This window comes from Neovison vison, chromosome 2 (assembly GCF_020171115.1).
Source record: "Neovison vison isolate M4711 chromosome 2, ASM_NN_V1, whole genome shotgun sequence".
NCBI classification, from domain to species: domain Eukaryota; kingdom Metazoa; phylum Chordata; class Mammalia; order Carnivora; family Mustelidae; genus Neogale; species Neogale vison.
In genome coordinates this window covers 18,000,552-18,027,997 of record NC_058092.1, presented here as the reverse complement: position 1 = coordinate 18,027,997, position 27,446 = coordinate 18,000,552, and the positions used below count along the sequence as shown (strand labels likewise).

Genomic DNA, 27,446 nt, shown 5'->3' with positions numbered 1-27,446 from the left:
AGTGGAAGGCAGACGCTTAATGACTGAGCCATCCAGGCACCCCCAGGAATACATATTTTATCTGCTTGTCGTCATAGTGAACGCATAATTTTGTGCTGGGCCATTTTTAGTCACCACAAACCAATTCCCATATTTTACGAAGTTGTCATAATTATCTTTATCGCTGCAGAATACACCATCAAGCAGGTGAGTGACTCATCCACATCCCTAACCATCAGGCGTGCCCAGTTTGCCAATCATTCTTCACGGATGCTTAAATGAGCCTGGGAAGAGCGCTCAGCCTTCTGCTGCGAGAGGGCGGTGTGGGTGACCTTGAGTCCTGGGAGCATGTCTCTCTCCTCCCTCCCACCCTCCCTCCCCTTCCTGTTTTTCTATCTTTCTTTCTTTCCTGAAGTACAGTTGACACACACGGTGACTAAGTGTCTGGTGTAGGACAGGGAGCCTGGACGCCATGCCCTCTCTCTGCTACGCTGTGCTCGCCAGCGCCCCTACTGTCCGCCCGGCGTCCCAGCTGTTTGGCACCCAGCAGACAACAGAACAATGACTGAATTTGCGGGGGGCCAGATCTCTCTAGCTGACTGTGTTAGGGAACAACAGAGAGTTACTCGGTTCAGAGGACTGAAAGCCATCAGGTGGACGGGGAAGGGACAAACGCAGGGGAAGAATGGGTCTGTTTGGCAGAACAAACAGCTCCCACCAAGCAGAGGGGTGGGCAGGGATTCTGCGGGCTACCCCACTGCGGGAGCCACATGGAGATCAATGCCTGCAGGGCAGCCCCCTCAGTTGCCTCAGTTGCCCTCTGGCTCCTTCTAATACCAAGATTTCCTTCTATGGGAGGGGTTTTCTGCCATTTTTTTGAACTTACAATGTATGCACCAGGATGCGGACATGCTAAGCATGCGCAGTTAAACCCAAGTGTGGAAGGAGCGAAGATGTGTAAGTTTCTTAAGGTGCCAAGCTCTCTGCCCCTGCCCCCCTAGCACGCTGCTTATAAGCTTCCTGCACTAACCCCAAGGGGAGACAGTGCTCTGACAGTGATCTTCCTGTCTCCTTACTTGTGACAAGGAAGGCAAGTTCTTTGCTTTCAACACTTCCTCGGATTGTGGTCCATTTAACGCACCCCGAGCAGCCAACCCCCCTTGAGTTCAGTTCCAGCAGCACCGCCTCGCAGACACGAGGAAGGAAGACAAACTGAGGGATAACTGGGCATCTTGCTGAGGAATGCGTGATTTCCACACCACCTCGCGTCTCCGGGCCACCAGCTCTGGTCCAGTGGCTCCCACCTGCTTCCAGCTTCCAGGTAGGTGACTTGGGCGAGGTCACACAGCACAGATTCAAGCCCAGGGCTCCCTGAGAGAAGTCTGTGTTCTGGGGGTTAAGCTTTTTCTGAAGGGGTTGTTCTCTGGCTCTGTCGGGCAGACGTTTCTCCACTCCCCCCATCCCGCTCCCCCCCCCCGCAACCACCCTCCCACCTGGGACCACAGGTGTGCGCTGGGGCTGGCTAGAGGCAGGGAGGTGACTCAGGCTCAATCCTGGAGAAATCTATTCCTTGCCTCATGAGCAAACTAAGGAGAAAGAACATTCCAGGCCTGTAGAGCACTGCTAGGCTGTTCGTGTCAGAGGAAAAAGTGACCACCTTCATCAGCAGGCCAAGCCGGCCTCGAATCCAGCTCTGCTCTCATGGGACTCTGGGAAGTCAGCCAACTTCCCTGAGCTCAGTTGTCTCATCCATAAAATGGGGAAAAAAACATTTACCTTACAGGGTGGTTGGGAGGATTTGAGATGGTATGTAAGAAAGTGTTTTGCACTGGAGTGCCTGTGTGGCTCAGTGGGTTAAAGCCTCTGCCTTCTGCTCGGGTCATGATCCCGGGGTCCTGGGATTGAGCCCCACACCTGGCTCTCTGCTCTGCAGGGAGTCTGCTTCCCTTCCTCTCTCTCTCTCTCTCTCTCTCTCTGCTTCCCTTCCTCTCTCTCTCTCTCTCTCTCTGCCTGCCTCTGTGCCTACTTGTGATCTCTGTCTGGCTAATATATAAATAAAATCTTTAAAAAAATTTTTTTTAAAAAAAGTGTTTTGCACAGTGCCTGGCTGGGAATAGGAATCTATAGCAGTAGCTTGCTCAAATACCTTACATGCTTCTTCCATCAGTTTATCTGTAGACCTAACACAGGACATAACTGGGCCTGGGAGTTTAGGAGACCATTTCAGAGTCTCCTGTGTTTCTATCAGCTTCTATCAGCTGTGGGATATCGGGAAAAAAATAAATAAACAACACCAATTTTACTGTTTAAAATTTTAACTATTTTCTTACCATAAAAGTCTTAAATGCTCCCTGTAGAAATTTTGGATGGTGCAGAAAGACAAAAGTGAAATGAAAACTCAATCATAATTCCAGCTCCCAGAGACAGCCATGGATGGAATTGCTGATCTCCCATCCAGTCCTTTAGCGACACATTCTACCTACAGACCTACAGTCCAAAACTAAAAACTAAGATTGTCATATTATCTATGCCGATGTAGACATTACTTGGAACGTCAGTGAAAAAAGCATTTTCCCATGAACTCCATACTCCCCACAAGCATGGTCTTCAGTGCTGGGAAATACATCACGCGTCACTCGAATTCCCTATTCCTGGAGGTTCAGGTTCCTGGGTTCTAGGACCTGATACTCCCTCTTGTCATCACGGGTAGGACCAAGGGCTTCTCTTACCATGTACAAGAGAAAAGGCCAGCTCACGAGGTGCCTGGTGATATTCTCGCCTGTCATCTTCTCGTGGCTGTTAGGTGCGAATGTCACCAGCAAATAGGTGCCCACGATGGCCAGACCACAGCCGACGAAGGACAAGACGTAGCGCCCTGCAGGGAAGGAGGGAGGCTGTCACAGGCTCACCGCAGGTGCAAGCTTCAGGCTCGTATGTGTTTCTAGAGCAACATGTGATGACCTGCTATTTTTGGTTTTTCTTCACAAATAGATCGTCTCCCTTATTGTTATTTTAAAAAATAACATTCATAAAAAAATAATAATAACATTTAGGGACGCCTGGATGGCTCAGTCAGTTAAGCAACTGCCTCTGACTCAGGTCATGATCCCAGGGTTCCAGGATTGAGCCCTGTGTGGGGCTCCTTGCTCAGCAGGGACTCTGCCTCTCCCTCTCCCTTTACAGTTCCCCCTACTTGTGCTTTCTCTCTCTAATAAATAAATAAATAAAATCTTAAAAAGAAATTACATTTAATGTTAAAAAATTTTAGCAAGAGTGTAGCATGTATGCCAAAAAGTACTCCACGAATTCTCACAAGGTGAACACACCCATGTAACCACAACCCGGGTCAAGAAAGGGAACATTAGCAGGACCCCAACGTCTTCACTTGTGTCCCCCTTCCAATCACTAGACAACAGCCCTGGGGTAACACTGACTTCTGCCAGCACTGAGAGTTGGCCTGGTTTTGAACTTTCTATAAGTGGACTCGAGCTATATGATTTCTTGTCTGTGTTCATGTAAGATGTTTGTGAGTTTGTGAGATTCATTTGTATCCTCGCGTGGAGTATAGGAGTGTTTCCTTCATTCTCACACCTGTATGGTGTGTGAACCCAATTTATCCCTTCCCATATCCATACCCGTATTTATCCATATGCTGTTCATGGGCGTTTGAATGCTCCCCAGGGTTATAACAAATACTGTCGCTATGGGCATTCTTGTGCGTGTCATTTGGAAAACACAATGCCCCTGTTTCTGTTGGGTGTAAAACTAGGAGTGGGAATTCCACAGTCAGGGGACAGGTGGACCTTCAGCTTCGTAGTTACTGTCAAATTGTTTTCCAAACTCCATTTCCATTCCTGCTGGGAGAGCATTAGAGTAGAACTGCCTCTTTTTCTCCTTCACAGTAGCCATTCTGCTACTGAATCATGGTTTCAGTGTGCATTTTACAGGGAAAGTTTTAAAGCCCGAATCACTTTATGGGCAATATTAAAAAAAAACCAAATACAACAAAACCTCACAAGCAAACCTTCAGAGGCTACCATGCACCTTTTAAAAATGACCTTATCATTTCCCATCTGCAAGTTAATCTCATCCCAAAGGACCGGTCCAAAGACTATCAATGTTCTATTCCACAGACCTGTTGGACACTGTTAGGGAGGCCTGGGAGTTTCCTGACTCTTCCCTGGGTCCTGTCACACTCCAGTTGAACCTTGTGGATTTCGTGAAAAGCCTCTTGAAGTCCAGCCCAGACCTGGGCAAGCTGAGAAGGGCTGTGAGTTCTGAGCTACACACAGTGACCACAAGCCTCTGGATATTTCTGGATAGAACTATCTACATATTTCATTCCATGGTCTCCCAAAAATGTGATACATTTTTGTATCTTTAATTTTCATTCTAGGCCTCATAAGGTGCCCTCAAAACAGCTGTTCAGTTTTTCAATGAATGAATGAACCACGGTGAAACTCAATAATGACTCCTGTGCTAAGATACAAGAGTCTGTTTTCTTCAGGGAGGGAAAGATCTTACTCATCTCTATGCCTGTGGTGTACAGCACAGGTCTAGCATTGGGTGACTGCTGAATTTAATAAAACTTTAGGGAGGACAGCCATGTACAGTTGTACAAGTTGCTCACTGCACAAAAGCACCTTAGCCCGTGGGCTAAAATCTAGCCCATGCTCTGCTCACCAAGGCATGTGCCAGTGGAACCACAGATGCCCAAAGGGGTTATCTTTTTAAAATTCGCATAGGGCAATGCCTGAACTAGCATGTCTCTTATACCAGGACTTTCTAGAGTGATCCTGGAAGGGACATAAAACTACACTGGCCTCAGAACCAGCCCAGCTACCCCTGCATCCCCTACCCCGTTCTGCCATCAGGACGACTGCAAATCACTCTGAGTCTTTTGGTCTTGGCATCATATATTAACTCTTCTTTTTTCAGTGAAAGATTCTTTGACTTGCTCCCATCCTGTACCCATGATTCAGAACAGTGGTTCCCAAACCTGGCTGCATGAGCAAGTTCATCTGGCTGCATGTTTAACCTGCAAGCTCTAATCCAGCTTGTACAAGTAATAAAGAATGACTCCTGACCTCCAAGCTTCCCATTCGCTTTAGAACTCATTTAGGTAAAGAGGGTGCCTTTTATCAGGCCTCCTAAAATCCCAACAATGGGTGCTCAATAAATATTGATTGAGTGGAATGAAATCAAGCTCCTTTTAAGAAGTCTCACAGATGATTCTGCTGTGTAGCCAGATTTGAGAACTACTGATTAAAAATCCCAGCTCTCAGGAGCCCCATAAGGGTGGACTACACAGCACAAAAGGGGGCAGGAGACAGATGATCTCTAAATTGGGGTGAGCTAGTTTTATAATGAAAAGACAAAACAAAACAAAATAGCACAAGCACAGAATTAAGAACATGGGCTCAAATCGGTGAACTTACTCAGAAAGTCTTTGGGTTTCCATTTTTCTTTGATGAATATGATTCCTATGATGGCGCTAGCTACAAAAAAATAAAAGCACAAGGAAAAGAAAATGGAGGCTGCTCTCAGTCCAGGGCCTAATCCTAGGCCCTAGGATAGACTCATTTGCCTTAGGGCTTGGTACTTCCTACCCTTTCCCTCCTGCTGCCCCAAACTCAGTCCTTCTGGTTCCTCTCTTATCCCATCACAGAAAGGGAGGCTCCTTTCCGAGTCTTCCTGAGGACTTCTACGAGTCCGGGAGCACTGGTGTGGAGTACTTGCAGGGTGACAGGTCATTTGCACAGGTTATTTCTGGCATGTCTACCCAAGGTGGGTGCCGTTATTATTCCCATCTGAAAAACGGGACATTGGGGCTGGGAGAAGTGAGTGTGCTCGTCAGGGCCATGCAACTGGTAAGGACTGCCGGGACCCCAGGGCCCTTGCTCCTTCCATTGCTGTGACTAGCTCTGACATTCTCCCCATGGTTCTTCTGTCTCCTTCTCAGACTTCCTGGTCACTGCCTGAAGGGATGGGGCTGGCATTACTGGGAACAGACCTGGATGGCTATTCTCAGCTCTGTGTGTTCTGGGGTGAGTCTTGGGATGAGTCTCAGTTTGGATCCAGCTCAGGCCAGCTTGCTGCTTGTTAAATACTGAGGAACCCACTGTCGCATGGGCAACCGTGGTGGCGGTCTTTACACCGTATAAATCAGAAACACTACACATGGGGTCTTCCTATTCTCCTTTCCCACTTTTCTACCCCTTCCCTCCCTCCCTTCCCCCACTGCCTTATCCTCTTCTTTTTCCTCTCTCATTTTCTCCCTCTCCCTGAATGTCGGTTCATCAGCACACCGCTGAAACCACCCCCTTCTCTGAGCTTTAAGGGCAATTCAGTGAGATAATGCACATAAATCATGTGCCCACAGTAAATACTTGATAACTGAGCTATTATTATTATTGAAGTACCTGGGATAGTGACTGATAAGTAACAGGTACCCAACAAATGGTGGCAATTACTTTATTATTTGTTTTTAGTATTGTGTTTTACTGGGTGACTTAAGAAGCTCCGAGGGCCCCTCAATTTCTAGCTGCTGGAGCCTGAGAATCCATCGTTCTATTTCAGTCTCTTATTTTTAAGAATTTGATTGTGAGAATTACTGAAGAATTAATTCGGAGGCAACAATTTAAAGCACTTTGTCACTCGATCACCTGTTTCTCATTGTGAGGAAAGGTTCTGAAGCCTTTTCAGAGGTCAGCTGCGGGCAGAGGATGAATCTCAATCCCGTTCAGGGCAGACCCAAAATACAGACGTAGAAAGTGGGCCAGAGAACACAAGGAAAGGTTGGGACTGGGGAAAACTACTCGCCTCAACTAAAGGCACTCAGATTATATTTTACTATTATTATTAGATTATTAAAACTATTATATTTTTTATTTTAAAAATTATTCTTTATTTAAATTCAACTTCGCTAATGTATACTGTATTGTTAGTTTCAGGGGGCAGGATTTAGTGACTCATCGGTGCTCATTACATCAGCCCTCCTTCATGCCCATCGCCCAATCATCCCTTACCTCTGGACCCTCAAGTCTATGGTCAGATTATATTTTACAACAACATTGTGTGGATAAAAACACGGCATGTTGGAGGACCTCACTCGTCTTGTGGGCCATGAGGGTACAAACTCAGGTCAAGAAAGAGGGGGAGCCTTCATGGGATGAGGAAAAGCAACAGGTTTCCACTTCTTTGCCAACTTCCGGTCATTGCGGGGACTGCCTGGAACTCTGAGAATTCTCACTAAGGGACCCCTTGCCTGACTGATGACGTCTGCCACGGGCACAGGCCGGGCGCATGGTTGCTGCCCTTATCTGTGGGGTAGAAGATGCCCTCTTAACTCCAGAAGGAAAAAGACTACTCAAAATGCCACTTTTTCCTTTAAGAGCAGGGAAGTGCTTCTAGGCCATGTGGGGCCTGCCAGCAAGCAGAAGGGAACATTTCAGTGCAAGTTCATGGTCCCTGCTCCTGTGTTCACTAATCTACTAACATCTTTTATTTAAGATGAAAATATTATTTTTTTTCCCTAATGCTATTTAATTTGCAGAACACAAACATCAAAGCTCCTTTATCTTTTCCTTGGTTCAAATGCTCTGAGACACTGGTTTGGGGAATACAGAGATCACAGAGAAACGGCAAGTGAGAAAGTGACCAATGCTTCAGACATGATATCAGCTGATGCAAAAGGGTCAGAGCCTCAGTGGAAGGCATGTCTGTTAGAGGGTAAAAGCTGTCTGAATCCTACAAAAGCTCAGGTTGTCCTGACAGTGCTGGGATGAAAGCTTCATGTTTGTACCTTCCTTCTGCAGTGGGAATAGAAAGCAATTCTGATAAACTTTCTGAGTCTTAAACAGATCACGGAGCCAGACCATCCTGTACCCCAGCCCTGCCACCCTGTACCCCTAGTTCCTCATCTGTAAAGTGGGGATTGTGACACTGTCACCCTCAAAAAGGAGGAGTGGAATTAATACCTGTAAAGCGCTTTGCACTAGGCCGGCGTGTATGAAGCCCTTTGTAAGTGTCAGTGACATTACCAAGCAGAAGCTGCTTCGTTTGCTGAGTATGGTGGCGGCCCAGGTGTGTGCGTCCCGGGGATTAGCAGTGGCAGGGAGGGACCCCGGTCTTACCTATCACGGAGACCGCGCCAAGAGGCACGATCAGAGACAGCGGAGCGAAGGCGTAGGAGGCAAACACGCCCAGCTCGCCCAGCAGCATCAGGAACAGGCCCAGCCACCATGTTTTGGTCTTGAAATAGGCTCGGGGGTCCTTGGAGCCTGCCAGGCGGATGTGGCAGTACTTCTAGAAATCCAAGAAAGAAGGCGGTTTGCCCAGAGATTTTGGGGAAAAGAGGCTATGACATCTGTATCCTAAATCTACCACCCACTTTTATTTGGGAAGATGTGTTTTTTTGGAGTTCCAGCTCAGAGAAGAGGCAAGCAGTCCCGATCTCAATACTAGGCTGTCACTCTTAAGACAGTTCTCAAACTGGCCGGGAAGCCTCAGACACTCCCTGGGGAGACCTGGAAATGTGCATTTCTAATGCACAGCACAGGCAGTGTGCAGTCTGGAGCGGGAGCCGGAGTCGAGGACGCCTTCCCAGGTTCCCCTGGCTTTGGGTTGAGCATCTCCCTCTAACAGCGGTGCCCCAGAGTCCCCAATGCTCAGGGTGTCTGTTTGGCTGCACTCCCTTCTATATTTGAGCCTGAACTCTGCTGGGCAGTCCCGGGGTCATCCGTGGACCCTGCCCTCCCTCTGGTGGATACTTGGCCCAGGTATGGCTAATAGTCTTTGTTCTGGAAATGTGCACTTGGGACACAGAAAGTAGGGAGGTGACCAAGGAGAGCAAGGCAGTCATGCTCCCTTAGCGGACCACAGCTCCCACTTGCAGGGGGAAGGACCGTGACGGGAGCTGCATCCGAGCGGATGCGGAAGCAGAGAGACCGCTCTGTATAACGCAAAGCATGAACCGACAAGCGGCCAGAAGACCATGCAGCCTCCAAAACACACAGGCACACTCTGGGCACACAGGCGTGCGTGGCACTGAAAGGTACTGGGTTACCCGTGTGTGTTCACATCTCTGATCCGGGGAGGGAGGGCTCCTCTCCACAACCCAAAGCTGGGCAGTGCGGGCCAAGAGGAGCGGGGCCAGTGTGCTGTAGGAATTAACCCGTCCGCAGGTGTCAAACCTCGGTCAGGGTGTCCCAGAGCAGTCCCTGAGACTGGACTTGGGAGGACGTGATTCCCGGAGGCATCGTAAGGGAGTGGGAAAGTGAGCTGGAGAAGGGAGCACACCAGTGGAGGGTGCAGAATGAGTGCCCTGGGCAGCAGGGGGGCTCATCCCATGGGGGACCCACTGGGAAACCCTGCGAACCAGCTCAGAGCCGTGTGACCACAGGATGGCAGCCTGGGCATTTACGCACAGACTCCTGTCCCCCACCGGCTGAAAACCGCCCCAGCGCGGCAACCACCACCAGGGCTGCCACCCAATTCACACATGTCCATGGAACCAGTTTCCGGGGCGCCCTCAGGAGCTCCCCAGTCTATCAGCGTGTGCCAAACCACAGCTGTGGGCCAGCTTAGCGGCTCCAGGGCACCCCAGAAAGGTCTAAGTCACGGAGTACACCGTCATTAGAGTTGAGGGTGGTAGGGGATCATGGGCAAAGAATCAAGAGAGATTCTGGAACAACCACAGGGGATTGCCCAAGGCAGCCCAGGAATGGAGTGGGGGCAGCGTCCCACGGCAAGGAGGCAGCTGGGCCTGCACCAGACCCCCCAGCTGACCAGCTGTATCTCTGTCCCCAGACAGTGCGCGTGACCGAGACTTACCTGTAGGTTGAGCGCAATGCTGACCACAAGGTGCCCGAAAATCGCCAAAAGGGCGCCGATCAAGTTCTCCTGCAAGGAAAGTTCCCAGGAGCAGATGTGAGCTGGCTTCTAAGCCAAAGGGCCCCAGGGACACAGAAGAAACCCCACCCTTCCCTGTCCCAAAACAAAAGCAGAAAGACATCTGCCACAAAGTCACATCCCAGACCTGCTATTGGAGTTTTACCATTTACTACTCAAGGTTAATGCAGCTGCCTTGTTGGTTTACAAAACACCACCCTGAGCTGGACACTTCCAGAAAGCAACTGTCCTGGGTCCAGGGTCACAATGACCTGATAAGGCCTAAACCTGCTCTGCTCTTTCCTTACTGTACGGACTTGGGCAGTCTTGTGCACACAAGAAACATTCAGAAACTGGAATTTACAAGAGAAACACAGGTGGGGGTACTATTTGCCATTTAATCAAGGGTCTCAATGAGACTCTTTAAACGGGCTAATTCGCTCCTGGCATTTGTAATGATTTCATTTATAAACGTTTAACTTCTGTCACCTTAAAAATAAGGTTCAGATTCTTTAGCATGGCATCTTCTTTTAACTTCAAAAGACAATTACTAGGCATATATTCATCGTACAATAATCAGGAAATACAAAGAAATGACAGGAAGAGTAAAAATCGCAACAAAACAGAAAAGCCACCTGTAATTCTAAACCCAGAGCTAACTAATGCAGACATTGTGTTCTTAGAAACTTTTTTCTTGTTCTTGTAAAATTTTTTCTGTCCATAAATTGAGATATGAATGGCAATGTTAGTTTATTTTGTAAAAATAAGATTATAATCTGTTTTATAACCTGTTCCTTTACTTAAGAAATTATAAACACATTCCCGTCGGGCATATTTAATTCATCACTTAAAAATATATATATTTTATTTATTGTAGGGGTGCCTGGGTGGCTCAGTTGTTAAGTGTCTGCCTTTGGCTCAGGTCATGATCCCAGGTCCTGGGATGGAGCCCCACATCGGGCTCCCTGCTCAATGGGAAGCCTGCTTCTCCCTCTCCCACTCCTCTTACGTGTGTTCCCTCTCTTGCTGTCTTCTCTTTGTCAAATAAATAAAATACTTAAAAAGGATTTTATTTATTTATTTTAGAGAAATGAGAGAGCGAGAGAGCGTGAGTTGGGGGGAAGGGGCCAAGGAAGAGAGGAAGCAGATGTCCCACTGAGCAGGGAGCCTGACACAGGGCTCAGCCAGGACCCTGGGATCAGACTCTTAACCAACTAAGCTACACAGGTACCCCTAATTCATCATTTTTAATAAATACCAAATAATTCATCATTTGATATGCTATATTTTACATCATTGCTTCTCACTGTTGGATACTTGGGCCATTTCTTTCTTTTTTTTTTTTAAACACCGCTGTGATTGAATATCTACTACATACATTTTTGTACATTTATGAGAATTACTCCCTTGGGATACATTCTTAGGAGGACTGCCGAGTCAAAGGGCACTTGCCTCAGCATGGAAACCACACTATACTACGTCCCCCACAAGCCCTCCAGGGTTTTTTTTCACCAACAAACACCAAAGAATGTTCTCTTAGCCAAATATGAATCCTCCCAGCCCAGGATGGGCCTTTTCCAACTCCCCTTTTGCTCTAGAGGTTCCCCCACCTGGCCACCCTCCCTGTGAAATCGGCCAGCTCTGCAAGGCCTGGGCTGGGTGCTAGCAAACCAAGAGTAAACAAGGCAAACACAGTCTTGCAGTTCATCTGAGAGACAGGTAATTAGCAAGCATAAGGCAGGAAGTCAACCCTCTGTCCCCTCTGCTCCCCTCTTCCCTGGAATGCTGAGGGCCTAGACAACTAACAAGGCAGTTGGCTATGAGTTAGGGTGGAAGGAGGGAGGGGGTATCTACGGATGGAAACCACCGTGGCTGTCCTTGACTTTGTCCCCAGCAAGGTGCAGCATTGCAGAATAAAGGAAAGACATTGAGTGGGAAGCCCGGAGACATGGGTTCTAGTTTCAGCTTTGCTATCTCATCACAGCATGACCTTATATGAGCCCCTTCCCCTCATTAGGCTTGTATGCCCCTGTCTGGAAAATGTAGATGGTGTCCCAGATAACCTCAGGGCCAGCCTGCCAAGGAAAAGCAAGTGAAGGACCAGGCCACGCAGGAAACGGACTTATATTCATTTCACTTCATACAACAACTCTTTAATAGAAGGTCACTGAGGGCATCTCATGGACCCAAGGGAGCTGGCTTCCACTTCTTCCCAAGATGGCTCTCATAGCCTGAGCTGTATTTCCTTGATCCTTCGCCATCTCTGTTTTATGTGTTTTTGTTATCTCTTCTCAGACAGAATCAAGCAGAAGCCATGTCTGTCCTGTAGGATCACAGGACCCCATAGCTCAAAGGGTCACTGGAGATCAACCAGGCCAGGGTTTCCCTAACTGGGTTCCTAGAGAGGTCAATGGAGCTCTGAGGCAAAAAGCACAACATGGTTAAGTGAGTTTGGGAAACACTGGATCCTCGGTCCACTGCTTGGAGGCCTACAGGTGGGTCCTCCTTGTCCACCCCAGCTGTCCCAAACCTACGAGGCTCTAGAACTTTTAGTCTGCAGACATCTCTGATGCTCACACCTGCTGTCTTAACCACGTTCTTTTTCTTCTGGTAATAACACCCTGATTTTGCTGTAAGCACTCCCCCATGCCCCCAACTTCCCCTTGTATGGTCTTGTGGGGACTGTCATTCCAAGTGCTTCATCCTCTCCTGGACCATGATGGGCCTATGACCCAGTCAGAAACCCTCTCTGGATCTATACGTATATAAACATACACATGTGCATGTGTGCATGCACACGTGCGCACACACACACACACACACACACACACACTATTTTTTTTTTTTTTAAGACAGAGAGAGTCTGCCAGTTGTGGGGGAGGGGCAAAGGAAGAGAGAGAATCTTAAGCAGGCACCACACTCAGCACTTGGTTTGGAGCCCGATATGGGGCTCGATCTAAAAACCTGGAGATCATGACCTAAGCTGAAATCAGCTTCCCTGACTGAGCCCTCCAGGTGTCCCAAATCTTGAATAGAGAAGCATGAAGGCTGAAAGAAGTCTGGGCTCATTGCTGCCCAAGACCAGGCCTGGGCAAGTCAGGCCCCAGGAGCCATCCAGAAGCCTGCTTCCCTAGCTCTTCCTTCCATTCTGGGAGCAGTCCTGCATGCAGTCTTTTTTGCTTAAGAGCTGGTTTCTGTTACTTGCCCCACAGAGCCTGAGTCAATGCTTCACTGTACACAGTCTGGGAACATGTATATACTTAGTTCAATTCCTAGTAAACATGAATGTTTATTTCTTCTTCTTTCTTCCCTTAGAGAGATGGCTTCTACAGACAAAAAAAGGCTACCTGTATCACTTTGATTTCTTAAAAAAAATTTATTTGCCATAAAAGTAATAGATTCATGAATCTAGTTTCTTTTAAACAAAATCTTACTAAGGAACTAGGAAATTCTTAGAAGTTTAATAAATTGCACTTATGATTATATGATTATGCTCTTAAATAGTTCAGTGCTGTTTACCTACAATAAATTCTGTTATTCCTTTCAATTTAAAAACCAAATTATAGAACTTCTGCTTCCAGCAAGATGGAGTAGACTTACTTTTCCCTATGCTTCCTATATTGGACATTATATATAAATTGGACATTATATATAAAGGAAACACAAGACAACTCTGAAAGGTGAGAAGAAGGCAGACAGGGTGGGAGCTGGGGGCTTGAGGAACAGCACCATGGAGGGTTCCCTGGATCTTCTTTTCACCTCACATACTTCAAAATTGCAGCTGAAGAAGCGGGCAAACTGGGAGTATCAACGGGTATAGACAAAAAAGCTCTAAGAGAGCATGGGCTCTTTAGTCAAAAGACCAGGAGACGAGCCACCAAGCAAGACAGAAAACTTTAAGACAAGTGCTGTTCCAAACATCACAGGAAAAGAAAATGATACCCACCCATCCCACACCAGCGTAAGCCAAGTAGGGGGCCTACATTTCCAACCTTTCATGGTTATCACAGGGCTCCTCAACTCACATGCTGGGACTATGAGAGAAGGCCAAGGAGGGATCTGAGGTCCAGGGATGAGGCATGCCCTCCCCCCTACTGCCCCGGCCCCACAGAGTGAGAAGAGTCCATGTGGGAGCCTGGTCTTCTAGAACCCCAGCTAGCAGCAATGAAACACGCTTCTACTGGGCCGTGTCAGTGGAGACCTGGTAGAGAGGCAAGACCTTCACCATTATACCTTCACAATTACACTGTCCCAAAGTTGGGGTTACCATTTGTAGTAAGTCGCAGTGATGGCTGCCAGCCATTTCTCTCACAACTCCCATCAAGAGGGGGGAACTTTCCCTCCCACCACTTGAATCTGGATGGGTTTGTGATCAACAACATGACATGGAGTTGAGGGTGGGGGACTTCTGGGCTCAGGCCCCGTAACTTCTACTTTTGCACAGAAGGAAACTCAACCACATATAAAGAAGTCCAGTCTATCCATAAGAAGAAAGAGGTGCCCTGTGGAAGACCGAACAGATACACAAGTGGGTCAGGTTGACAGCCAGAGAAGAGACAGGCCCAGCCATCTCAGTCAACGGCCAGCTGAGTAAGTCACTGAGGCTCCAGGCATGAGTGATTCCATCTTGGATTCTCCAGCTCCAGCCCCGGCCTCAGCCCAACACCACAGATGATACTATATGAGCAAAGATGAGCCCTTGCTGCTGAGCCCTGCCCACATTCTTTGTTTCTTAAAACAACTTTATTGTAAGAACACGTCACATAAGATCTACCTTCTTAACAACTTGGGTGTATGGTGTAGTGCTGTTAACTACAGGCACAAGGATCTCTAGAACATGTTCATCTTCCATAACTGAGACTTCATGCCTGTTGATTAGCAACTCCCATTTCCCCACCCTCCTGCCCCAGCAACCACCATCCTCCTCTCTGATTCTGAATCTGACTCTGGTAGACAGCTCACAGAGGGGGAATCATGCAGTGCTTGTCTGCTGGGTGACTTAACAAACATTTACTTCTCACAGTACTAGAGGAGGGGGAAGTCCAAGATCAAGGTTTTGGTTGATTCTATTCCTGCTTAGAGTTCTCTTCCTGGTCTGCAGATGGACACCATCTTCATGTTCCCTCACATGGTAGAGAGAGATTATCTCCCTCTTTGTCCCTTCTTACAAGGGCACTAGTCTCATTCATGAGGGCCCCACCTTCATGACCTAATTATCTCCAAAGGTCCTACCTCCAAAACATCACACTGGGGATTAGGGTTTTAACATATAAATGGGGGGGGGGCTGATGAACAGAGTTCATCAGGCTGACCACAGAGAGGACACAGACTTTACAAAAAGAGTTTAGAAAAATCACAAAACAAGGAACAAAACAAACCACAACAAGCAACAACAACAAATGGGGTGTAGATCTGATTTCCACAGCTGCAATGTAATATTTGAAATGACCAGTTTGCATGGGTGTTGTAAAACCACGCCACTAAATCCCAAGCATTTCCACCACCCCCCACAAAAGGAATCCTAAACCTATTGGCAGTCCCTCTCCATTCCCCACCAGCCCAGCCCCAGGCCACCACTAATCTACTTCCTGTCTCTACAGACTTGCCTATTCTGGACAGTCCACATAAATGGAATCCTAAGGGATGTGGTTGCATCTGGTTTCTTTCACCGAGCATAATGCTTTCAAGGCTTGTATGTTATAACATGTACCCGTACTTCATTCCTTTTTATAGTCAAATAATATTCCATCAATGGATATAACATTTTGTTTACCCATTCATCAGTTCAGTTGTGTCATCTCCACTTTCTCTCTATTGCAAATAATGTTATTAACATGCTTATACAAGTTTCTGTAGAGACATATATTTTTTATTCTCTTGGGTATCTACAGTGACTATTTTAACTTTGGGGGGGCGGTGTTAAATGGTTTTCCATAGTGGCTGTACCTGTTTACATTCTCACCAGTAGAGGACTCCCAGTTTCTCCACATCTTTGTCAACACTCATTATTTTCCTTATTTTTTATTTTTTAAGATTTATTTTTTAATTTAATTTAATTTTTCTTTAAAGATTTTATTTATTCATTTGACAGAGAGAGACACAGCAAGAAAGGGAACACAAGCAGGGGTTGTGAAAGCAGGAGAAGCAGGCTTCCCGCCAAGCAGAGAACCTGATGCGCAGCTCGATCCCAGGACCGTGGCATCATGACCTGAGCCAAAAGCAGATACTTAACACTGGAGCAACTCAGATGCCCCTATTTATTTATTTTAAAGGGGGGAGGCGTACACAGTGGAAAGGGCAGACGAAGAGGGAGGGAGAGAATCTCAAGCAGACTCCCCACTGAGTGCAGAGCTCGACCTGGGGCTTGATCTCACAACCCTGAGATCATGACTTGAGCTGAAATCAGGAGTTGGATGCTTAAACAACTCACCCATCCAAGTGCCCCATTACTTTCCTTGTTAAAAAATGTATTTCAGTTACCCTAATGGGTATGCAGAAGAGTCTAATTGTGGTTTTGATAATGCAGTTCCCTAAGACTAATGACACTGAACACCTTTCCACATGTTTACTATCCATTTATCTTCTTTGGAGAAATATTTATTCAAAATCTTTGCCTATTTTTAAAATTTGAGGTTAAGAGTCACATATACTAAAAATTGACCATTAACCATCTTAAAGAGTGCACGTCAGTGGCATTTGGTAGACTCATAATGTTATGCAACCTTCTGCACATTAAAAAAAAAAAAACTTGGGTTGTAAGAGTTTTTTACATATTTGGATACTAAACTTTTCCCAGACACATGATATACAAATATTCTCTTTGATTCTGTGGGTCATATTTTTATTCTTGATAAACTGCTTTGACATACAAAAGTTTTAATTTTGATGAAGTTTATTTTTTCTTTTGTTGCTATGCTTTTGGTGTCATAAGACAGTTTTTTTTTTCTAAAAAAAAAAAAAAAACTGAGAAGAGAACAATGTAATCCAAGTTCACAAGGATTTATACAGGCATACCTTGTTTCATTGTGCTTTCCCTTAGGGCACTTTGAAGATATTGTGTGTTTTATAAATTGAAGGTTTGTGTTAATCGTTCTTCAAGCAGGGATGCCTGGGTGGCTCAGTTGGTTAAGCCACTACCTTTGGCTCAGTTCATGAACCCCAGGGTCCTGGGATTAAGTCCCACATCGGGGTCTCTGCTCGGCAGGGAGCCTGCTTCTCTCTCTGCCTCTGCCTGCCTCTCTGTCTGCTTGTGCTTGCTCGCTCTCTCTGACAAATAAATAAATAAAATCTTAAAAAACAAAAAAATCTGGGGCGCCTGGGTGGCTCAGTGGGTTAAGCTGCTGCCTTCGGCTAAGGTCATGATCTCAGGGTCCTGGGATCGAGTCCTGCATCGGGCTCTCTGCTCAGCCGGGAGCCTGCTTCTCTCTCTCTCTCTCTCTCTCTCTGCCTGCCTCTCTGTCTACTTGTGATCTCTCTCTGTCAAATAAATAAATAATAAATCTTAAAAAAAAAAAGTTAAAAAAAAAACTTCCTTCAACCAAATCCATCAACACCATTTTCCCAACAGCATTGGCTCACTTTGTGTCTCTATGTCATATTTTTAATTCTTGTAATATTTCAAGCATTTTCACTATAACTGTATTTGTTATGGTAATCTGTGATCACTGATCTTTGATGTTATGACTGTAATTGTTCTGGGGTGCCATGAACCATGCCCATATAAGACAATGACCTTAATCAATAAAGGTCTTTATTGACACAGGTTTTGTGTGTTCTGGCTGTTCCACCAATAAGCCGTTGCCTATCTCTCTCCCTGCCCTGGGGCCCCCCTATGTCCCAAGACACAATCGTGAAATTAGGCCAGTTAATAAGTCTACGGTGCCTCTAAGTGTTCAAGTGAAAGGAAGAACCAAATGTCTCTCACTTTAAATCAAAAGCTTAGAAATGATTGGGGCACCTGGCTGGCTTAGTTGGTAGAGCACGCAACTCTTGATCTCAGGGTTGTAGGTTCAAGCCCCATGTTGGGTGTAGAGATTACTTAGGAATTTTTTCTTTAATTAAAAATCAAAAGCTAGACATGATTAAGCTCAGTGAGGAAGGCTTGTGCACAAGCTAGATGGACTGAAAGCTAGGCTTCCTGTTCCAAATAGTTAGCCAAGTTGTGAATGCAAAGCAAAAGTTCTTGAAGGAACTGAAAAGTGCTGCTCCAGTGGACACATGAATGATAAGAAAGTGAAACAGCCTTATTGCTGATATGGAGAAAGTATGAATGGTCTGGATAGAAGATCAAAGTAGCCACCCGCATTTCTTAAGCCAGAGCCTAATCCACAGCAAGGCCCTCATACTCTTCAATTCTGTGAAGTCTGAGTGAGGGGAAGAAGCTGCAGAAGGAAAGTCTGAAGCCAGCAGAAGCTGGTTCATGAGGTTTAAGGAGAGAAGCCATCTCCATAAAGTAAAAGGGCAAGGGGAAGCAGCAGATGCTGATGGAGAAGCTGCAGAAATTCTCCAGAAAATCTAGCTCAGATAATTGATGAAGGTGGCTACCCCAAACAACAGATTTTCAGTGTAGACCAAACAGCCTTCTATTGGAAGATGCCATCGAGAATTTCATAGCTGGAGAGAAGTCGATGCCTGGTTTAGAAGCTTCAAAGGATGGGGCACCTGGGTGGCTCAGCTGATTAAGCATCTTAGTCTTGATCTCAGGGTTGTGGGTTCAGGCCCCACCCTGAGAAAAACACAGGCTGACTGTCTTGGTAAGGGCTAATGCAGCTGGTGACTTTAAGCTGAAGTCAATGTTCATTTGCCATTCCAAGAACCCTAGGGCCCTTAAGACTTCCGCTAAATCTATTCAGCCCATGCTCTATAAAGAGAGCAACAGAACCTGGATGAGAGCACATCTGTTGACAACTTGGTTTATCATATATTTTAGGCCCACTGTTGAGACTTACTTCTCAGAAAAAAAGGCTTCTCCCAAGACTTTACTGCTCACCGATAATGCACTTGGTCACCCAAGAGCTCTGATGAAGGTGTACATCAAGATTAATGTTGTTTTCATGCCTGCTAATACCGCATCCATTCCACAGCCCATGGATCAAGGAGTAATTTCAACTTACAAGTCCTACTATTTAAGAAATATATTTCTTGGGGTGCCTGGGTAGCTCAGTTGGTTGCATGACCAACTCATTTCAGCACAGGTCATCATCTCAGAGTTGTAAAATGGAGCCCCACATGGGGCTCCCTGCACAGCATGGAGTCTGCTTGTCTCTCTTCCTCTGCTCCTCCCCCTACTCTCTCTAAAATAAATAAATGAAATCTCTAAAAAAATGTATTTCTTAAGGCTATTGCTGTCATAGAGAGTGATTTCTCTGATGGCTCTGGGCAAAGTAAACTGAAAACCTTCAGGAAAGGATTCACCATTCTAGATGCCATTAAGAACATTCATGATTCATGGAAAGAGGTCAAAATACCAGTATTCACAGTAGTTTAGAAAAAGCTGATTCCCACCCTCATGGATGACTGTGAGCGTTCAAGACTTCCGTGGGGGAAGTAGGTGCAGATGTGGTAGGAATAGTAGGAGAGCTTCAATGTGAAGTGGAGCCTGAAGATGGGACTGAATGGCTGTAATCTCGTGATAAAACTTGAACAGATGAGAAGGTCTTCTTTAGTTTTTAAAAGATTTTATTTATCTGAGAGAGAGTGAGAGAGCATGAATGTGAGCAGGGGGAGAGGCAGAGAGAGAAGGAGTGAATCTCCAGCAGACCCCACGATGAGTGCAGAGCCAAAGTGGGACTTGATCAACCCTGAGATCATGACCTGAGCTGAAATCAACAGTTGGCCACTCAACCCACTGAGCCACCCAGGCACCCTGAAGAGGTGCTTCTTATGGATGAGCAAAGAAAGTGGTGGATGGAATCTACTCCAGGTGAAGATGTCTTGAAGATTGTGGAAATGAAGCAAATGACTTGGAATATTACATAAACCTGGTTAATAAAGCAACAGTAGGGTTTGAGAGGACTGACTACGATTCTGATAGAAGTTCTACTGTGGGTAAGAGGCTTTCAAACAGCATCACATGCTACAAAGAAATCCTTCATGCAAGGAAGAGTCAGTCAACGCAGCAAACTTCACTGCTGTCTTATTTCAAGAAACTGCCACGGCCCAACCTTCAGCACGCAACACCCCGATCAGTCGGCAGCCATCGACGTGGAGCCAAGACCCTCCACCAGCAAAAAGGCTGTGACTTGCCGAAGCTCACATAGTGATTAGCATTTTTAAGCAATCAAGTATTTTGTATTTTTTTCTTTTGTGTTAAATAGACAAATTTTCTAGTGTACCATTTTTTAAAAAGATTTTATTTATTTATTTGCCAGACAGAGCTAGAGCACTGTGAGCAGGGAGGGGGCAGAGGAGAGGATGTTCAAGCAGACTCGCAGCTGAGCACAGACACCCACACAGGGCTTGATCTCTGGATGCAAGAGATCATGACTTACTGAAAACAAGAGTCAGACACTCAACCCACTGAGGCAGTCACGTGCCCCTCTAGTATACCATTTTAATTCCCTTATCATTTCCTTTATTATTTATTTTTGAGTTATTTTCTTAGGGATTGTGCTGAGGATTGTAATTACCATACTGAAGCATGTGATAAAGCATTTATAATTACATTTGTATGTACAAATACTATAATATTTGTTTTTAACACAGTATATAATTAAAATGTATGTGTTGAGACACTCGGCTGGCTCAGTCAGTGAAGCATGAGACTCTTGATCTCAGGGTCATGAGTTCAAGCTCCATGTTGGACATGGAGCTTACTTAAAATTTTTTTAAAATAAAAAATATATATTGCAATACAGTATAGGCAATGGTGTAGTAAAATTAACAAGATGTCAATTTCCCCAATCTTTTCTAGATAGGTTAAGCCAACATGGCTCTAAGTGAAAATTTATCAGCATAATTGATAGTGCCTTTTTGGTAAACTTCACAGAAATTGTTGAGAACATACCCCCCTCAAATATGTCATTTTGGCATAATCATTATTTTGAATTAAAGTTACTTAAGAAATAGCCAGTACAAGAAGGGTACTCTGAGACCCCTTTATCCCTGAAAGCAGGAAATAATTCTTACATGTGAAAGGTACTTTCCCAATATGCGCCAGGAGGAAGAGACACATCCTTATCACCAGAGATAGGGAATTTAGGGCCAAGAAGGCTATATAAACAAACCTAGTTACCACCTCATTAATTTACTACCCAAGCCCAATCCCTTTGTCTTGTCAATTCTTCACAAATTTATAGTTTCTTTGTCTAAAAGGTGTAAAAGCTGCCTGCTTTGGTCAGTTCTTTGAGCATCATATCTTTGGCACTCCCATATGTATGAAATTAAATTTTTCTTCTGTGAATCTGTTGTATGTCAGTTTAATTACTAGGCCAGCCAAAGAATCTAGAGGGGAAGGGAACCTAGACTGTGAAAGCAAAACAGATCCTGCTGTAAATTAACTATACAGGGGCACCTGGGTGGCTCAGTCGGTTAAATGTGTGCCTTCGGCTCAGGTCATGATCCCCCCAGAGTTCTGGGATCAAATTCCCCATCAGGCTCCCTGTTCAGCGGGAAGCCGGGCTTCTCCTTCTCCCTGCTACTCTGCCTACTTGTGCCCTCTCTCTCTGTCAAATAAATAAATAAAATCTTTAAAACAATAAAATAAATTAACTGTATACAGTACTTTGTTTTGAAGAAAAATAAGAGGCTCTCCTTGTATTGTTAGCTGATAAGTCAATAAAAATAATTTGTCACTTTGTGGGTTTTTTTTAAGTAGGTTCCACACCAAGTACAGAGCCCAATATGGGGCTTAAACTCACGACCCTGAGAGAGCGGAGAGCCTGCTTCCCCCTCTTTCTTTTTTTTTTTTAAAGATTTTATTGATTTATTTGACAGACAGAGATCATAAGTAGGCAGACAGGCAGGCAGAGAGAGGGGAGGGGGTGAAGCAGGCTCCCTGCTGAGCAGAGAGCCCGATGCGGGGCTCGATCCCAGGACCCTGGGATCATGACCTGAGCTGAAGGCAGAGGCTTAATCCACTGAGCCACCCAGGTGCCCCTCTCTATCAAATAAATAAATAAAAATCTTTAAAAAAAAAAAAAAAAAGAGTTAGAAGCTTAACTGACTAAGCCACCCAGACACCCCTGTCACTATGTGATTTTTAGCATATAATTCGGAAGGAGTTGAAAGAATTTAGGGATGAGCACTATAATAAAATTCTTCCATCCCAGGTACTTACGTGAACGGGTTCTCAGGGCTGCTAGCTATAAAACCCAAAACCTACAACAGAACTGATGCTAAAATCTGTCTCATTCTAGCAATCAGTAATATTTGTCTAGACTATTGGGGAGAAAAAGTCCCTTTCAGATATTCATTCCTAATACAATGTTATTTTATGCTTAACAATTATTATGAGACTTTATATTACATTCACCAATTGCTTTTAAAGCTTCTGGATTGAGTCAGTACTTCTGAAACTGCGAAAAAGAAAGCCTGAGGCCCAAAACGGCATTACTTAAGCCAAATCACCAAACTGGGGCTTCATACTTAACCTAACTGAAGTTCTAGCCTCCTCCAGAAAGCTAATCTTTTTTTTTTTTTTTTAAAGATTTATTTATTTATTTGATAGAGATCACAAGTAGGCAGAGAGCTAGGCAGAAAGAGAGAGGGGAAGCAGGCTCCCCACCAGAGAGCCAGATGTGGGGCTTGATCTGAGGACCCTGGGATCATGACCTGAGCCGAAGGCAGAGGCTTTAACCCACTGAGCCACTCAGGTGCCCCTCCAGAAAGGTAATCTTAACTGATCAGTCAGGAATCTTCTGATCAGCACCAATAAGGTAATCTATCACATGGGCCCTCTCTATCCCATTTGTCCCCAAAGGAAGGTCACTTCACTTGAAATAATTATTTTCTCTGTTTGTAACTTTGTCTTGCCTTTAAAAACTTGGGCACCTGGGTGGCTCAGTCAGTTAAGTGTCCAACTCTTGATTTTGGCTCAGGTCATGATCTCAGGGTCATGAGATGGGGCCAGGCTCTGTACTCAGTGGGAAGTCTGCTTGAGTTCTTTCTCTGCCTCTGCCCCCTCCCCCACCCCCACCGGCACACACATGAGCTCTCTTTCTCAAATAAATAAACCTTTTTAAAAAAAGGTTTTATTTATTATTTATTTGACAGACAGAGATCACAGGTAGGCAGAGAGGCAGGCAGAGAGAGGGGGAAGCAGGCTCCCTGCTGAGCAGAGAGCCTGATGCGGGGCTCCATCCCAGGACCCTGGGATCATAACCTGAGCCGAAGGCAGAGGCTTAACCCACTGAGCCACCCCGGAGCCCCTCAAACCTTTAAAAAAAAAAAAAAAGGCCTCTTCTCTTTCTGTCACCGTTTGGAGCCCCCCCGCCCCGCAACTTGCTAGATGGGTTGCTGCCTTATTCATGTATCAGTTAGTAAAGCCAGTTAGAGCACCAAAATAACTTCGTGGAATTTTTGTTATTTCACAAACCCTATGTCAAAGAAAATATTAAAAAGTGAAATTTGATTGCACATTTTCCACTTTCTTTTTCTCAAGATATTTTATTTATTTATCAGAGAGAGAGTGAGAGAGTGAGTGAGCACAAGTACGGGGAGCAGCAGGCAAAGGGAGAGGGAGAAGCAGGTTCCCTGCTGCACAGGGAGCCTGATGCAGGACTTGATCCCTGGACCCTGGGATCATGACCTGAGCTGAAGGCAGATGCTTAACTGACTGAGCCACCCAGGAGTCCCTTTTCCATTCTTTCTTCTAGAGAAGTATGAGAAGTATGGTAAGTATCCATACAATGTTGAAGTGTTAAAAGACAGACACTGTTTGGGGACAAAATTCTGTGGCGAAACGTAAAGGAAATACAAAATTAAGGAGAAAAAGGAATGATGTAAAAATTTCTAACTGCTAAAGAAGAACTTTTTCAGAAGGTAGGTATTAAGTGGGCTTTATATTCCAGGGACTATAAAAAAAAATTCTAGTATGAAAATGTGCCAGAAATGACATACCTTGCAAATATAAACTTGTAACACACGTTTTAAGTCTTAAATGTCAACCAAAGAAATGAGTGAGGGGGTTTCTTTAGAGGGTCAAGTCTGAAGGGCCCAGAGGAAGCCCGTCACTAAGGGTGGCTCATTAAGGATACAGAGCAAGGACCTCAGGCTCATGGAGGCCAAGATCTGGGGACCAGGCGGAAGCTCAGCCCAGAGACTCAGTTTACCTACGCTGATGATAGAGAGTTGAAAGAGTTAACTGGCAGTGATGTTACAGGAACTGCCTCGGGCAGGTAGGAGACAAAAGGACTCTGGTTCCGGCTCCAACGATACCTCACAGCTGCCTTATTTCCTTTATAGGGGACAAAGGGGAGAAGGAAACAGGCTCCAGGCCTTGGACAGAAAGCTGAGCCCAGAACCCGTGCTGTTCAGGCGGGCTGGGAGATGGGCTTCACCTCCTCCGCCAGCTGGCATGACAGTGCCCCTCGCTCAGAGCTGGCGCGTGGCCTTCCTGAGGTCATCCGGGGAAAGCACGGAGCTCGGGAACTTAACAATTACAGCGAACCGTATGAAACTGCCACTGTTCAGCCATTGTGACCTATGAAAATGGTAGTTTCATTTGGTTCGTTCGACCCATAAACTGGCAGCCCCTGTTTTACTTTTACCCAAAGAGACCAAGCTGTCCTCTGCTGAGATGTGGATGAAATCCACAAGGCTGAGAGTGTGTTGTTAATGACTTGGTGGGGGGAGGGGTAAAGAGATAGAGAAGGGAAACCGGCGGCTGCCACCCAGCACTTGTAAAGTTCACAAGGATAACCCACCTGAGCAGCAGAAAAACAAGGCTAAAAGATTACTATGATAACAAAGCCTGGTGTTGCTGGAGTATTTTTAATCTATACATTTGGTGTGGAAAGCCCTTTCCACGCCTTGCCTTTGGGTCACATCCAACCACTGAGGTGGGGACTATTATGAATCCTAATTTCTGCACGCAGGTCAGAGGGACTTCACACACGAACAAAGGAAGGCCCGGAGATGTGCAAGAACTTGTGGGTGGGTTTCTGTGGCTCGAGGCCGGATTTCTAGTCTCCAGATGGTAATTACCCCTCTAGACCATCTCCCACTGTCTTATCTCAGGTGTCCTTCAAAGGTGGTAAAGTGAATTAGGGAAAAAATAAATAAATAACCCTGCCTCCTAAGTGCTACATTCCCACTAGTGACATGGGCAGCTGAGGTTTCCTTTAAAGGTCATTTCCACCAGCATGTTCATTTCCGTGCCTAATAAGGGGCCACGGACAGACATGGTTAGTAACAGCGCGATATAATTAAGTGTCCTTTCATCCAGGCATTTCAAAGGGCTTTGGCAACGTTAATTATGCCCCAAGCCCTTGTGAAGTGGTCCTCGGTTCCATTCTGAGCATTTAAAGTCAAGCAAAGGCGATGCCACGGGCCCAGGGGTTACACACTTTGAACATATACTTATTAGCGGCCCTCAAGTGTCTGGCGAAAGAGTTGGGGTATGCAGGGCTCCTGACATGAAACTCTTCCTCTGGAGCTTAGAGCTTGAAAACTGTAAAATGGCGGTGTCTGGGTCTGTTGGCAGGGAGGGAAGTGAGGGGAGGTACTTGGGTAGCTTCTGCCTCTGGACAAGTCACCGTGTTCCTCTTCTGCAGAGAGATAACAGAAATTATCTGAAGTGGTTTAAGTGCCAACAAGTGCACGTACATGGACAGCTAACCTGGAGCAGGGATCTGATCCCAGACTCAGGGACTCTGTCCCAGACTGAAACAAGGGCTTCCCACAGCGGGGCAGCTTGTGAGAATCGTCTGGTGCTGGCCGTATCAAGAGCGGGCCGTATCAAGTCACTTCTCTCTCTGCATCCACTTCCCTGTGTAGACAGGGAAGACCAGCAGTTCTGGGCTGGGCTCCAGCCGCTGCCACTTATTGCTGTGTGACTTCAGTGGAATCACTATACCTCTCTGAGCCTCAGCTGCCCCTCTGAGAAGTGGAGTAGCTGTAAACTCTCATGGGATTATCACATGAAATAAGGCAGAGGTTGAAAGCCCACCCAGCGCATGAAAAATGCTGACACAATTCTAGTTTGTTACTATTATTTTTACAATTTTCCTTCGTATTATCATTATTATTAGCAACAGCTCTAAAGACCCTTCTGGCTCCAAGAATTGCTTTTTTATCAGCTATAACTCTGGGAAAGAACAGTTTCCAGAAAAGGAACAGAGGTCACAGAGGCAGGAACCCTTGCTTGATCAGCGGTATCTGAGTGAAACCAGCTCAGATTTCCCATTCTAACACCTGCTTTCCATCTGCCAACAAGAACCTCTATTTAAATATCACGGTGATAAGACCAGTCATCACTTGCTATTTAAACTGACCTCCCACAATCCCTTGGGCTTGAAACTAACAAGAGTTAAGTATAAATTGCGGGGTTTTGGCTTGTTCTGAAGGTTACTCACGTTCAAATACAAGAGATGCATTAGTCTGGCTAAACCAGGTCCTGCTACCCTACCCTTTCTCCTGGCTTCAGGCCAGCTCCCTGACGCTGACGTTCTCCAGCAGGGGAGGCATTAGCTTCCCCAAGATTGTCATTTCAACACTTAATAACTGACATCAGAAAGAGAAGGGACCTTGCAGAGTAGCTGGCACAATGTGGGCAGCGGGGAGTGGTGGATAAAAGCAAGGGCTTTGGCAATACACAGATTCATTTCGAATCCTAGCTTTACTACCTACTGACTGTGTGGCCTTGGGTAAGTTAATTAACCTCTCTGTGCCAGTTTCCTAATATGTGAAATGGGGTTTTAATAGTACCTACCTTATGGGGCTCTTTGGGGATCAGCACAGTCCCTGCCATATAGTAAACAGTAAAACCAATGTTCACTGCCATTATGATCGTGATGATTACTATAGTAATTGGAATTGGCTAAGGAAGCATGATAGAGAGGACCTATATTTTCCTCCCAGGAAAACTGCCAAATCTGGAGTTAGAGCTGGAAGGATGGGTAGGATTTCTATGGGGGATGGTGCGGGCAGCTTCAGGTTCCTTCATCTGTACATTCGGGTCATCCTCCAAGCACCCTTGTAGGATGGATTTAAAACCGACCTGCAGAAGAGCTGCACAACTTTCCCCCAAGCGATACTGATAGAAAGCGAGAAAGCTGGGACTTGAAGCAAGCAAGCTCTGATTCTAAAGGCCATGTTCTACCTTTGTATCAAATTCTGTCCTGGGATGCCTGGGTGGCCCAGTTGGTTAAGCAGCTGCCTTCGGCTCAGGTCATGATCCCAGCGTCCTGGGATCGAGTCCCACATCGGGCTCCTTGCTCAGCAGGGAGCCTGCTTCTCCCTCTGCCTCTGCCTGCCTCTCTGTCTGCCTGTGCTCGCTCTCTTTCCCTCTCTCTCTGACAAATAAATAAATAAAATCTTAAAAAAAAAAAAAAATTCTGTCCTGAAGGGTAAGGTACTGACAGAATTAGCTCCCCCCACCTCCCTCCTAGACCGTAAACCCCTTCCGGGAAGAGATA

The 27,446-nt window shown here is 45.8% G+C and overlaps 1 protein-coding gene across 2 annotated transcripts in view; it reads right to left on the bottom strand.

Annotated features, from left to right (window-relative positions):
- Window positions 1–27,446, bottom strand: part of NIPAL3 (NIPA like domain containing 3) — a 46,074-nt gene that overhangs the window by 16,333 nt on the left and 2,295 nt on the right. For both annotated transcript variants that reach the window (XM_044237441.1, XM_044237442.1), the window contains exons 2-5: window positions 9,814–9,882; window positions 8,115–8,286; window positions 5,418–5,477; window positions 2,709–2,854 (exon numbers count right to left, since the gene is read on the bottom strand). In XM_044237441.1, the coding sequence (XP_044093376.1) occupies window positions 2,709–2,854; window positions 5,418–5,477; window positions 8,115–8,286; window positions 9,814–9,882 (447 nt within the window). The remainder of the gene's footprint in view (window positions 1–2,708; window positions 2,855–5,417; window positions 5,478–8,114; window positions 8,287–9,813; window positions 9,883–27,446) is intronic.